The sequence below is a fragment of the Hemitrygon akajei genome, chromosome 5 (assembly GCF_048418815.1).
Source record: "Hemitrygon akajei chromosome 5, sHemAka1.3, whole genome shotgun sequence".
NCBI classification, from domain to species: domain Eukaryota; kingdom Metazoa; phylum Chordata; class Chondrichthyes; order Myliobatiformes; family Dasyatidae; genus Hemitrygon; species Hemitrygon akajei.
In genome coordinates this window covers 40980783-40995743 of record NC_133128.1, presented here as the reverse complement: position 1 = coordinate 40995743, position 14961 = coordinate 40980783, and the positions used below count along the sequence as shown (strand labels likewise).

Genomic DNA, 14961 nt, shown 5'->3' with positions numbered 1-14961 from the left:
CTCAGAAAAAACATATGTACTCCAAGACCTGAGCGACAATGTCTGGCAATCGATGGTACAGTTTTCATGGTGTACAGATAAGCCTGCATTCGCTTGCAGTATTTACAATATGTCAGTGTCACTGATTTTTAATTCCATTGGAGAAACATGTGAGAGCCACAGCCCTTCCGTGTCCAGTGGCAGGAGGACCCCAGACTGTGGTCTGTGTGGAGCTTCTGTTTAGGCTGCACCCACATTCGTGCATTCCTCAGTGCACGGTCCTGCAACTTGAAAAGAATCAGTTGGCAGTATTTTTTTGCAGATAGCTCTGCACTCAATGACCCAACAAGTTTCACAGAGTTGTCAATTCTATAGCAGCTGGTGATGTATACTCCTGAGAACAGCTCATAAAGCTGCTCAATGTGAACCTTGGCAACAATCACTGTATCCTTTTCCAGACCTTCTTGGGGCATGCACAGTCAACAAGGAGGTGGATGGGGTCACATCTGCACTGTAGCCACCTTCACCATAATGTGCAGTTGGGATTGAGGTATGATTCAGGGGTCCCCTCTCACCACCAGCCAAATGAGGAAATGGCGTTTGCTTGAGAGGTCTTATCACTGAAAATTTTGCCAAATGGCTGACAGATTGTTCATGGAACCATCTAACAGGACCTAGGGTTTCTTCTCTAAGAGATGTACCATGCTGATCATTGCCTGATTAACTTGTGATCGGTGGAAACTTTTCTGAGTGTCAGGTGGTGTGGCATGGTTGAAGTGAATGGAATATTCTGTGGTAACAAGGCCAGGCCCATCCTTCACAACATGGGGAATCTCAGCAATAGTCAACACTGTGTTTGTACACCCAGGCCCTAAGCATAGCTTGATGCAACCATACACAAACAATGACACCTACATTAGCTACATCTCTTCCCCCTTTGGAGACTTTACCAATTCTGATATTTTCCCTCATCTCCCTTCTGCACTGTTGGATAGTTTTCCTGAAAATATTTTAGCACCAAAACTGAGTGGTTGTTTAATTGAACATTTTTTCTATATATTTTTGTCTTTTTATTTATAACATGTAAAAGACTATTTAGTGGAATTGGTGTGTGTCTGAAAGTACTTTGAAGCATTGATGCAAAGATGTAAATTTTCCACTTTTTTCCATTGTGTAGATTTTTCCACAAAGAACAGTATACCTCTGACGATGATTCCTTACAGTGCCCACCCACACTCTTCTGTTAGGATGCTGGACTACATAGAGAATGAAGTGAAGAACCTGAACTCCGTACAACCTCTACAAAATGGAATCCGCACAAGTGGTAGCCCACCTCCCAGTGTGCTTTCATCACTCAATGAAATTGGAGTTAGAGAGGTAGATCGCCGTGTTATCCATCTGCCCCCAATACTGGAGACAATCCGTGAAACAAGCCTTCCCTCATCACAACAAACCAGCAACTCATCCCGAAGGAATTATCACGGAAGGACGAGAAGCCATGAGGACATTTTGGAATCGGAGTTTCGTGGAAATCAAAGGAATCAGGGAGGATCAAGGTCAAGTCGGAGCTCACAAGACAGAAGGTCTAACCGATATCCAGGGAACAGGAGAGGTGATTATGAAGGTGGACGACAGTTTCCTCCAAGAGAACGAAGTCACAGAGATTATAGTGATGATGATTCAGATTATGATAGATCAAGGCACAGCAGTTCAAATCAGAGGAATGGCAGAAAAGGTTATGAGGAGGATAGGCGATCACATCGGAGGAGCAATAGAGACCACTCACCTGAACGAAGGCATAGACGCAGAGACCGAAGTTACTCCCCTCCACCTCGTGGAAGGCGTCGAGGATCATGGAGTTCCCTGGAAGATTTCGAAAGCCGCTCTCAACAAAACAGAACTCGGCAAGATGATCGAATGGCAGATTGGCTGGAAACTCTGAAAAAGCCATTTAAATATCATGAAAAGCCACCAAGCTATCATTCAGTAGATGGGGAATCACAAGAAAGTAGTACACGCAGATCAAATATTGAACATCTCTCAGTAAGTTTGTATTAAAATATATCTTTTGCAGTCTTTTCTATCTCAGTGCAGTTTTACAAACTTTCCTTATACCCTACGTGTAACAGATTCTGGTACTTTATATATTTGATGGTCATATTTAAGTCATATGATCATAGTTAGAAAATAAGTTAATATCTTAAAAGTATAATGTAGAACATAAAATTCTAGTGCAGGATAGGTTCTCAGGCCCATGTCTGTGCCAAACATGATGCCAAATTAAACTAATCCCTTCTGCCCATATTCCCGTTGTTCCTGAATATTCATGTACCTATCTAAAAGCCCCTTAAACACCACCATTATCTTCCGCCACCACCACCACCATCCCTGACAGTTATGAGTAAAATGAACTCCTTTAAACTTTCCCCCTCTTCTTAAAGCTATACCCTCTTATATTTGACAATTCTATCCTGAGATTCAGACCATCTACCCTATTGATGCCTCTCAGAATGTCGTAAACTTATATCAGACTCTCCACTGTAAAAAAACAAGTTTGTCGAACCCCTACTTTAAGCTAATACTCTCTAGAGCGCATTCTGGTAAACCTCTTTGCACCCTCTCCAAAGCTTCCACATCATCCCTGTAATGAGGCAAACACAACTGCATATAATATTCCAAGTGCAGTCTAACAGAAGTTCTGTAACAAAACTTCCTGACTCTGTACTCGAGGCATGACTGATGAAGGCAAACATGCCATACTTTCTTCACCACTCTATCTACTTGTGTTGCAACTTTCAGGAAGCTATGAACCCCAAGATCCCTCCCTGCATAAGTGCTGTGAAGGCTCCTGCCATTAACTGTATACTTTCCCCTACTAGTACTAGAAATTAATTAAAAATATAAAGACTAACCAAACTAAATAAAGCACTTAACTGTACTGACTGATTTATTTAAGGCTGATAAACCCCAATCAAATGAACTGTAAAAGGCTGAGAAGCAGGATATAAAATACCTGTTATTCCCTGAGCTCAGGACATTTGTGTTTTGTTGCTGAACTTGGTGGCAATCAGACAGTGGGGCGAGGTCAGTTGTGCTGGTCTCTGACTTCTGCAGGTGTGGCAGTTGGAGATGAGCTCACTATAATGAGGATCTTCCCACCTGTTTTTTTTATGGAACTACCTTTCTAGGATTTGTACAGTTTGACCCAGAGCTTGGGTCTTTAAGTGCAAAATGTAAGTGCCCATCTTCCTAAAAGCTCATATTTATGACTCTGCTAGGTGCAGAATTTGAGCAGAACATTATCAATAATTTCAATAGTTCTGTTTAATATTAGAGAATGTATACAATATACAACCTGAAATTCTTGTTCTTCGCAGACATCCATGAAAACAGAAGGGTGCCGCAAAGAATGTGTGACAGTAAAAACGTCAAAACCCCAATGCCCCCTTCTGTCCTCCCATGCACAAGCAACAGCAAAGCATAAACCCTCCCCCTCCCCACTTATTCAGCAAAAAAAGCATTAGCACCCATCACCACCACCAAACAAGCAATAGCAGAGCCCCCAACAGGGACCGTGATCTCCAGTCCAGAAAAACTGATCGTTCACCCAACCAATTTCCCGTGCCATAGGCTCTCTGTCCCTAATAAAGGTGCAGATAGGTGTCACACAGCGAGAGGGGAGACCAACAAAAACAATCACTAATTTACAGTGTTAAAGTGTGCCATGTCACTTTTTACGAGTTCTCCAACTCGAGAGTTGGCAGCAAACTCTTCCCCCACCAACGAGACAGAGAGAGAGAGAGGTTTGCCGAGAACAAAGACCTTCAACAGCTGCTTCCAATATTCATGTGGCTTTGTCTCTCGGAGGCCCAGGACACATTCCAAACATTGAGGAATCTGCGTGTCTCTCTCTCATTTCCTGGGTCTCCTAACCCGAATCAATAGCGATCCTGCGATTCTCAAAAAGGAGGGGGCCATGGGCGTAACATTTGGCACTGAAAGTTTTCTTTTACAAATACTGAAATTTGAAATGTTTTATACTAACTCTCCTGTAATTTGTTTTTCCCCTTGTTAATAGCTTCCCTCTTCTAAAAAGTTATTTCTAAAAAAATTGCATTACAGTTTAGAAAAGAATTAAATTAAAACAAATCTTTATCTTTTTGATAGGGACGTGGCAGTTCTCGGAGTGGGAGAAGTATTGTGATATGATGGAGATTTCCACAATTGATATGTTGGTTATGCTGAAGTATATAGATGATGACCTCTGTTATCTTTTCATCATGGCTTTTACATAACATAAAAAAAGCTCCAAAATGAATATTCAAGCTGTGCTTGAGATCTATAACTTCACAACAGAAACTGTTCATTATGATTGTCTGTGGAATAGACAAAGTGCAATTGGACGTTGGTGGATAACTTAGTTTTTTTTAATAATATGTACACCTAATGGGGAATTGGCAGCCATCTCATCTATACCTGGGTTTTCATCTAGTCCAAACAGTAAGTGGTTTCCTGTTTGAGGAAATATTCATTGAGACTACTTGTTATTTTGTAGCTTTAAAATCTATCAAAAATCTCATCTCATTATGATTGTAAATTGGCAATGGCAAAAATGTCAACTGTATTATAAACAATTATATTGATGACTTTCAATTTCAAAATAGCTAATTGTTTCAAATTAGTATGTAGTAATTCTAATCATTCATATTTTGATATTGTTTAATATAAATAATCTATACATTGAAATAAATTAAAATTATTCTTCTCTTGCTTTCCTTTATCTGTGCAGCAATGCATAAAACAAGACAGCTGAAAGCAATTGTGTGTGGAGGACTCAGATGCAGGAAATGCTCAGAAGTGACTGCACAACAGTCAGGACAGGAAATCAACACTTTAGTGTATAACCAGTTTCAAAAAGACATACATTCAAAAAAATACATTGGAGAAAAAAAATGTGGGTCTGAGCTCAGGAAAATAAAATGGGCAACATTATCAGCATAACAAACATGCAGATCACTTATGGGAAACATTTGGTGTCCAATGGAACACATGAAGGAGATCCTGCTGACAGGAGAGTATATTACATAACAAGTGACCCCACAGCTGAGTAAAGAACTGAGGGAATATGAGTACATGGACAGCAGACAGTCAATGAACAGATTGGGATATTAAAATTAAAAAAAGAAATGAAATTATCAAAGAACAAAAAAAATTAAAGATGCAAAACTTAATGAAGATATTATGTGATATGCCACATCTGACAAGAAAGACACAGCAAAAATTTAATAATCATTTCCCCTTTATTTCCCATGGATATCTGAAGTGAATGTGACACTGGATGATAAAATATGAGCCCATGTAAATTTAAAAAGAATACTAAATCTCATACAAAGTATGAAAGTTCTGAATATATTTGTAGAGAATTAGTAGTGATGAGGCTGCAGAGGCTTTGAGGAAATATGCAACAACATAGCAGTTAAAGAGAAACGTGAGGTTATCCATTTGAGCAGAGTTGTTTTTAAATAGAGGGATTGGTAGGTGTTAGTATTCAAAGGGAGTAAGGGTATCCTTGTGCACAGGTCATTGAAAGCCATGGATAGGTACATGGAGCTTAGAAAAATAGAGGGCTATGGGTAACCTTGTGTAATTTCTAAAGTACATGTTTAGCACAGCATTATGGGCCAAAGGGCCTGCATTGTGCAGGTTTTCTATGTTTCTATATGTAGTATTTATCTTGCAGATCACCTAAATGAAATGAATTAGGTGTACAAATGGATAAACAGCACTTAACATATGTGAAATGTAAACAATTTGAAAACATACATAAAACTATAAGTCGAACTTCTTTGTCAGAGTCCCCTGTCGTATCACCCGGTGCCTCAACGGTACAGAAATAAACACCGTGGTCCCACCACATCACCTCACTGATCCACAAGTCAGCTCCTTTAAAGCAAAAGTATACAAGTTAGCCACAAAGAATGTAGAATAATATAATATCAATAACAATTGAATTCAAAACAAAGATTCTCAAACATATTTTACTGAGCTCTGAATTAGTAACATTATCTAGTAACTCTGCTTGAGTGGTATTAGAACCAATTTGCTCATCACCTGGTCCTGGTTAAACTGAGCAATAGTTTTCCAGTTCAAGTGATAACTGCAGCTTGATAACACAGGCTACAATCTCCAGAGTTTCTCTGAATTTTATTAAAGAAATTAATATACCGCTTGCAGCACTGCTCCAAGATAATCTTGCATCTTCAATGAAGTTAAACGTTTACCAACAGATCTGGCCTGTCCCCAAGTTTTCTCAGAGAAATTTAAGCATTTACCAATTGTAATATTCTCATCATTTAAAAGGCTAGAATTTCAGCAAGTCCAGTGTGGTCTGATGTTGGTGTTGATAGGGAACTGGGTGTCCATTGAGAATTTACATTTAGATACATTATGCAATTAGGAGTGCACACTGCATTTGACATCAATCCTGTTACAAGGTCTTGACCTAAAGCATCAACGGTTCCTTTGCTCCCTCCCAACCACCACCACTTCTGCTGCATGACCCACTCAGTTCCTCCAGCAGGATTTGTTCTTGCTCTAGATTTCAGCATCGGCAGTCTCTTCATCTCTGTATGTTGGCCTTTATTCCTAATGAACCAAGTACAAGAATGGGGATATCACACTGGTGAGCCTGCAGGAATACTATACATAGGTCTGATCTCTTAATATAGAAAGAACACTATTGCATTTGAGAAAGTGTAGTAGATGTATTAAAGAGATTCCTGACATTGAACTTACCACTTAGAGGTCAAGCAGATTGAATCAATTTTCCCTAAAATTTAAAGAATGAGTAATGATTTCACTGAAATGATTGTAATGTCTTATAGCATTTGATGGGGTAGATGTAGGGATAATGTTCTCCTTGGATGGGTTTCTAGAAACTGAGATCAATATCATCATCAGGAGATGGGCAGATAGGAGAGAAAAAAGGGAAGACATTTGTTCACCTGTAGGGTAAAGAATCTTCGATATTCAGAGGCTCAATTGCTGAGTATCTTCAAGAAAGAATTTTTAATTATAAACAGAATTAAAGGTCATAGGGAAGGGCAGAAAAATTTTTCTGAGGTAAAAGATCAGCAGTGATTTCATTGAATGACAAAGCAGAGAAAGGGAATGAATAGCTTACGGAGGGAGGTCTCTGTTTCACACATCTTTATTCACGTTTAGTTGGAATATGACAAGTTTAAAAGCCAGCACTACATTCATCTTCAGTGCTCTCACCTAGCTTTCATTCAAAATTTTATTTCTAAAGAACATCTAGAATATCACAGATCCAAGTCTTGCACTTAAAACAAAATATGCAAAATTTGCAATAATATGTTATTGCACCATGCATCTCTTTCATCCAATGACATTTGTTATGAATCATGATGCACAGAGGCCTCATGAAGATGTACACAATAAAACTACACCATGGCAAAGAGCACAAAGTGGAAAAAGTTGAGTTTATACAATCCAGTAAAGAAGAAATTCTGACAAAAAAAAATGTTGATGTTCAAGTGAACCCAGCTGTCCTTTTACATTGAAATTGGCATGGTTAGCGAAACGCTATTACAACACCAGCGACACAAGCTCAATTCCCACTGGTATTTGTAAGGAGTTTGTACATTCTCCCTGTGACTAAATGGGTTTCCTCCAGGTGCTCTGGCTTTCTCCGACTTTCCAATGACAAACAGGTTGGTAAGTCACATGGGTATAATTGGGCAGCGTGGGCTCATTGTTAACATTCTGTACCTGAAAATAAATAAAAATGAAGCATGATGTCCCATCTCTTGTACTCAATATTACAACTGATGAAGGTAAGCAAGCCATAGAGCTTCTTCACCACTGCATACCCGTGTCACCACCTTCAGGGAGCATCTTGGATCCCCAAATATCTCTGATCAATGACAGTCATCAGGGCCCTGCCAGTCACTATGCAGTGGTTTAACCTCCTGAATGTATCACTTTGCACTTGTCTGAGTTAAGTTTCATCATCATTCCTCTACTGACTTTCCAAATGGATCAATATTCCACTGTAAACTTCAATAGCCTTCTTCACTGTCCACTATAACCACCAATATTGGTCCAATCTGCAACGTACATATCACACCACCTACAGTCTCATCTAAATTGTCAAACAATAGGGGACCAATTCATGCAGTACCCCATTGGTTACAGCTTTCCAATTTGACAACCAATCCTCCCCCCTCCCTATTACTACTCTCTTGACTCTTTCCACCAAGCTAATTTTGGCTAGCTCACTCATGTGTTCTAACCTTCTGGATCAGCCTGCCATGTGGGACCTCAAACCCTGCTAAAATTTCATGCAGACAATATACCCTGCCAACCTCGAGATTAAAGAGGCTCTGTTGCATTCAGATGGCTACATTGGAGCTCCTTCATTCACATGCTTGACACTACATCCTTAAACAAATGTTCGATTCCAACCTGTCAAGGAAAGACACTATCGGGTGACAGAGAAAAAAAGATTCAAGGACATTCTCCAAGCCTCTTTGACGAAATGTGAAATCTCCACCGACTCGAGGGAATCACTGGCCATTGACCATTCAAAGTAGAAAAGAAGTTTCAGGATTGTATCGGGAACCTCCGTCTATTATCATTTACTCCATTTTTTTGGGGAGAGAGCCATAAATGATCATGAAACAATGCATGTGCTTAAAGCCTATTTCAAGATACATTGAGACATAAAAGCAAGATGTATTACTGAAGCTGATGAGCATGGCAGTTCCATGGAAATCTAATGCCCATTTACTCTCTAACGGCCCACAGAAATTAAAAAAATTCACGTGCTGGTGCATCGAGCCTCAAGCTCTGCTGCTGGACTCAGATTACATGCAAGTGACCCCACACTGATCTTCATTATGAAGGTACTTTCAGATTAAGTTCTATTTTTTAAATTTTTCTTAATTGAGGATGGTGGTCATATCAAGCACAACCTGGCTCATTCAATCAATGCTTAAAAATACATTCACTGAATATTTAATCCCAATCTTATTGCTAATCTCTGAAATTTAAAACATACTGTTAAATGTAAAAAGTAGGTAAACTTTTAATTACAAAAAGCACCACTTTGATCGTTATTTTTAAACTCTATTGATAGTTAACTTAGACCATAAGACCACAAGACATAGGAGCAAGATTTAGGCCAGCTGACCCATCAAGTCTGCTCTGCCATTCAGTAATGGCTGATCCTTTTCTCACCTCCTCAGACCCACTCCCCAGCCTTCTTCCCGTAACCTTTGATACCATGGCCAATCAAAAACTTAATCTCCACCTTAAATACATCCAATAACCTGGCCTCCACAGCTGCCTGTGGTAACAAATTACACAAATTCCCCATCCTCTGGCTAAAGAAATTTCTATGCATCTCTGGTTTAAATGGACACCCTCTATCCTGAGGCTGTCCCATTTTGTCCTAAACTATGTGAAGCTGTCATACTGGGGGCGTTGGGAGTGGACCCAAAAGCAAGACACAGACACTGAACTACCAGGAACAGGACTAGGCGTGAGAAGGAAGCAAGGAAAGTGGGGAAGAAAGGACGCTGGACATCACACAGGCCCTGGATGGGACAAGGATTCCAGGCCTGGGCTAGGGCTAGACTAGGATACTGGAACTAGGACATGGAACTGGGAACTAGAAACTTGGAACCTTGACAAGGACTCCGAGCCAGAGACTGGACAAGGACCCAGAACCTGGGCCTTGACTCGGGCTCGGATCCCGGAACCAGGAGAGGACAAGACGTTGCTACAGGACGAGGAGAGGCAACAGGACTGGACATGAGACACCCGGACAGGACAAGGGAACCCCAGCACAGGACGAGGGAACCCCAGCACCAGGCTGAGCAAGGTACTCCTGGGCTGGGCAAGGCACATGGAGAAGACGAGAACACAAAGTCGTGGCTTGGACAGGACAAGGTTCTTGGACATGGCTAGGACTGGACGAGACCCTGAAGCCTTGATTGGTTGAGGTAGAGACAGGAACATGGAACAGAGTCGGGACCCTTTCTTGGGTACAGGATGTAGGGCCAGGACTCATACACAGAATGCAAAATACGACAAGACGGTTCCCAACACAAGGTAGTGGCAGACGGCCATACATACCTAGTGAAGGCGTGGACACAGAGACAGTTCAAAACAACAAAAGACAGTTCCTTATCTTGCTCCGGTGGTTGAACTTGACAGCAGAGAAGGCAAGGGTTACAGGCGAAGCGAGGCAAGGCTCCAGGCCAGGTGAGGTGAGGCGAGGCTCCAGACAGGAAGGTGAAGGGAAGGGATGCAGACTGAGGGTTTGGACAGGAACAATCCAGCAGCCAGTGGCTGAATCCTGAAGCTATTTATTAAGCCAGCCCAAACAAGAATCAAGTGCCTCAACAGACACTGGGGAAACCCGGAAAACCTGGAATAAAGAACATGCACGAGGAAATCTGTAGATGCTGGAAATTCAAACAACACACACAAAATGCTGGTGGAACACAGCAGGCCAGGCAGCATCTATAGGGAGAAGCACTGTTGACGTTTCGGGCCGAGACCCTTTGTCAGGACTAACCGAAAGGAAAGATAGTAAGAGATTTGAAAGTAGTGGGTGGAGGGGGAAATGGGAAATGATAGGAGTAGACCGGAGGGGGTGGGATGAAGCTAAGAGCCGGAAAGGTGATTAGCGAAAGTGATACAGAGCTGGAGAAGGGAAAGGATCATGGGACGGGAGGCCGCAGGAGAAAGAAAGCGGGGGGGGGGGGAACACCAGAGGGAGATGGAGAACAGGCAAACAACTAAATATGTCAGGGATGGGGTAAGAAGGGGAGGAGGGGCATTAACAGAAGTTAGCAAAGTCAATGTTCATGTCATCAGGTTGGAGGCTACCCAGCCGGTATATAAGGTGTTGTTCCTCCAACCTGAGTTTGGATTCATTTTGACAATAGAGGAGGCCATGGATAGACATATCAGAATGGGAATGGGATGTGGAATTAACATGTGTGGCCACTGGGAGATCCTGCTTTTTCTGGCGGACCGAGCGTAGGTGTTCAGTGAAACCGTCTCCCAGTCTGTGTCGGGTCTCACCAATATATAAAAGGCCACACCGGGAGCACCGGACACAGTATACCACACCAGCTGACTCACAGGTGAAGTGTCGCCTCACCTGGAAGGACTGTCTGGGACCCTGAATGGTGGTGAGGGAGGAAGTGTAAGGGCAGGTGTAGCAGTTGTTCTGTTTACAAGGATAAGTGCCAGGAGGGAGATCGGTGGGAAGGGATGGGGGGAACGAGTGGACAAGGGATCCCTGCAAAAAGCAGAAAGGGGGGGAGGGAAAAATGTGCTTGATAGTGGGATCCCGTTGGAGGTGGCAGAAGTTACGGAGAATTATACGTTGGACCTGGAGGCTGGTGAGGTGGTAGGTAAGGACAAGGGGAACCCTATCCCGAGTGGGGTGGCGGGTGGATGGGGTGAGGGCGATGTGCGGGAAATGGGAGAGATGCATTTGAGAGCAGAGTTGATGGTAGACGAAGGGAAGTCCCTTTGTTTAAAAAAGGAAGACATCTCCTTCGTCCTGGAATGAAAAGCCTCATCCTGAGAGCAGATGCGGCGGAGACGGAGGAATTGTGAGAAGGGGATAGCATTTTTGGAAGAGACAGGGTGGGAAGAGGAATAGTCCAGGTAGCTGTGAGAGTCTGTAGGCTTATAAGGTACATGGACCAGACCGTGAACCAGAATGCAGATTTCACGGACCGGACCATGACAGAAGCATCCTTTCCACATCTACTCTGTCTAGGCCTTTCAACATTCGAAAAGTTTCAATGTGATCCCTCCCCCCATCCATCTAAACTCCAGCAAGTACAGGTCTAGAGACATCAAACATTTCTCATATGATAACCCTTTAATTCCTGGAATCTTCCTTGTCAACCTCCTCTGACCTCTCTCCAATGCCAGCACATTTTGTTGTAGATAAGGAGCCGAAAACTGTTCACAATACTTAAGGTGAGGCCTCACCAGTGCCTTATAAAGCCTCAGCATCACATCGCTGCTCTTGTATTCTAGACCTCTTGAAATGAATGCTAACATTGCATTTGCCTTCCTCACCACTGACTCAACCTGCAAGTTAACCTTTAGGGTGCTGTACACAGGGACTCCCAAGTCCCTTTGCATCTCAGAGTTTTGGATTTTCTCACCATTTAGAAAATAGTCTGCACATTTCTTTCTTCTACGAAATTCATGCATTTTCCGACATTGTTATTTCATTTTCCACTTTCTTGCTCATTCTCCTAATCTGACTAAGTCTCTCTACAGCCTTCGCATTTCCTCAACACTACCTGCCCCTCCACCAATCTTCGTATCATCTGCAAAATTGGCAACAAAACCATCTATTCCATCAACTAAATAATTGATATACAGCATAAAAAGAGTGGTCCCAACACTGACCCCTGCAGTGCACCACTAGTCACTGACAGCCAACCAGAAAAGGATCTTTTTCTTCCCACTCGCTGCCTCCGACCAATCAGCCAATGCTCTAACCATGCCAGTAACTTTCCTGTAATACCTTTGCTCTGAACTTGGTAAGCAGCATCATGTGTAGCACCTTGTTAACAGCATTCTGAAAATCCAAATATACAACATTCCTTTCATCTATCCGACTTATCATATATCCTTAAAGAATTCCAACAGGTTCGTCAGACAAGATTTTCCCATAAGATCTTCCCATGCTGACTTTGTCCTATCTTGTCCTGTATTGCCAAGTACTCCATAACCTCATCCTTAATAACTGACTCCAGCATCTTCCCAACCACTGAGATCAGGCTAACTGGTCTATCATTTCCTTTCTGGTGTCTCCTTCCTTTCTTAAAGAGTGGAGTGACATTTGCCATTTTCCAGTCCTCCAGAACCATGCCAGAGTCCAATGATTCTTGAAAGATCATTACTAATGCCTCCACAATCTCTGCACTACCTCTTCCAGAACCCTAGGATGCAGTTCAACAGGTCCAGGTGACTTATGCACCTTTAGGTCTTTCAGCTTTTTGAGCACCTTCTCTCTTGTAACCATAACTGCACTCATTTCTCTTTCCTCACACTCTTCAACAGCTTTCACACTGCTTGTGTATTCCACAGTGAAGACTGATACAAAATACTCATTTAGTTCATCTGCCATCTTCTTGTCCCCCATTATTATTTCTCTGGCCTCATTTTCTTCTGCTCCTATATCTACCCTCACCACCATTTCATTTTTTACATACTTGAAAAAGATTTTCTATGCGCCTTGACGTTGTTTGCTAGCTTGATTGAATATTTCATCTTTTTCCTCCTAATGATTCCTTCATTTCCTTTCTGTAGGTTTTTAAAAGCTTCCCAATCCTCTATCTTCCTGCTAATTTTTGCTTTGTTGTATGTCCTCTCTTTTGCTATTACATTAGATTTTCTTTTCCCTGTCAGCCACAGTTGTACTATTTTGCCATTTGAGAATTTATTTGTTTTTGGAATACACCTATCCTGCACTCTCCTCATTTTTCACAGAAACTCACACCATTGCTTTTCTGCTGTCATCCCTGCAAGCACCTCCTTCCAATTTACTTTGGCCAACTCCTTTCTCATACCACTGTAATTTTTTTACTCCACTGAAATACTGCTATGTCATTCTTTACATTTTTCCTATGAAATTTCAAGCTGAAATCAATCATATTGTGATCACTGGTTCCTTTACCTTAAGCTCCCTAATTGCCTCCGATTCATTACGCAAAACTCAATCCAGTATAGCCGATCCCCCACTAAGTGCAACGACAAGCTGCACTAAAAAGCCATCAGATTGAATTTGTTCAATGCCTCTCTCTTGAGATCCATTACCAACCTGAGTTTCCCAATCTACCTGCATGTTAAAATCTCCCATGGTCATCAGACCTACAAGTATCTGGGAGTACAGTTAGACGAGAAGCTAGACTGGACTGCCAACACAGATGCCTTGTGCAGGAAGGCACAGAGTCGACTGTACTTCCTTAGAAGGTTGGCGTCATTCAATGTCTGTAGTGAGATGCTGAACATGTTCTATAGGTCAGTTGTGGAGAGCGCCCTCTTCTTTGTGGTGGCGTGTTGGGGAGGAAGCATTAAGAAGAGGGACGCCTCACGTCTTAATAAGCTGGTAAGGAAGGCGGGCTCTGTCGTGGGCAAAGGAATGGAGAGTTTAACATCGGTAGCTGAGCGAAGGGCGCTGAGTAGGCTACGGTCAATTATGGAAAACTCTGAACATCCTCTACATAGCACCATCTAGAGACAGAGAAGCAGTTTCAGCAACAGGTTACTATCGATGCAATGCTCCTCAGACAGGATGAAGAGGTCAATACTCCCCAATGCCATTAGGCTTTACAATTCAACCGCCAGGACTTAAGAACTTTTTAAAAGCTATTATTAATGCTTTTTGAGATAGTGATTTAGATGCATATCATATTTTTTACTGAGTTAAGTATTGTATGTAATTAGTTTTGCTACTACAAGTGTATGGGACATTGGAAAAAAGTTGAATTTCCCCATGGGGATGAATAAAGTATCTATCTATCTATCTATCATTGCTCTTTTGACATGCCTTTTCTAATTCCCGTTGTAATCTGTGGTCCACATCCCAGCTACTGTTGGGAGACCTGTATACAACTGCCATCAGTATCCTTTTACCTTTGCAGTCTCTTAACTCAACTCACAAGGATTCAACATCTTCCGATCCTATGTCATATCTTTCTACTGATTTGATGCCATTCTTTACCAGCAGAGCCACATCTTCTGCCAACCTTCCCAACCCTTCCATACAATGTGTAACCACGGACATTCAGCTCCCAACTACAACCATCGTTCAGTGATGGGCACAACATCATATTCGACAATCTGTAAAAGTGCAACAAGATAATCCACCTCATTTCTTATACTCTGTGCATTGAGATATAACACTTAGAG

At 41.9% G+C, this 14961-nt stretch overlaps 1 protein-coding gene across 1 annotated transcript in view; it reads left to right on the top strand.

The window, feature by feature from the left end:
- The window catches only part of LOC140727675 (immunoglobulin-like domain-containing receptor 1), a 61970-nt gene extending 57224 nt beyond the window's left edge, over positions 1-4746 (top strand). The window contains exons 7-8 of the mRNA XM_073045314.1: positions 1157-2022; positions 4147-4746. Of these exons, the coding sequence (XP_072901415.1) occupies positions 1157-2022; positions 4147-4188 (908 nt within the window). The 3' untranslated portion in view covers positions 4189-4746. The remainder of the gene's footprint in view (positions 1-1156; positions 2023-4146) is intronic.
- Positions 4747-14961: the final 10215 nt, after the last annotated feature.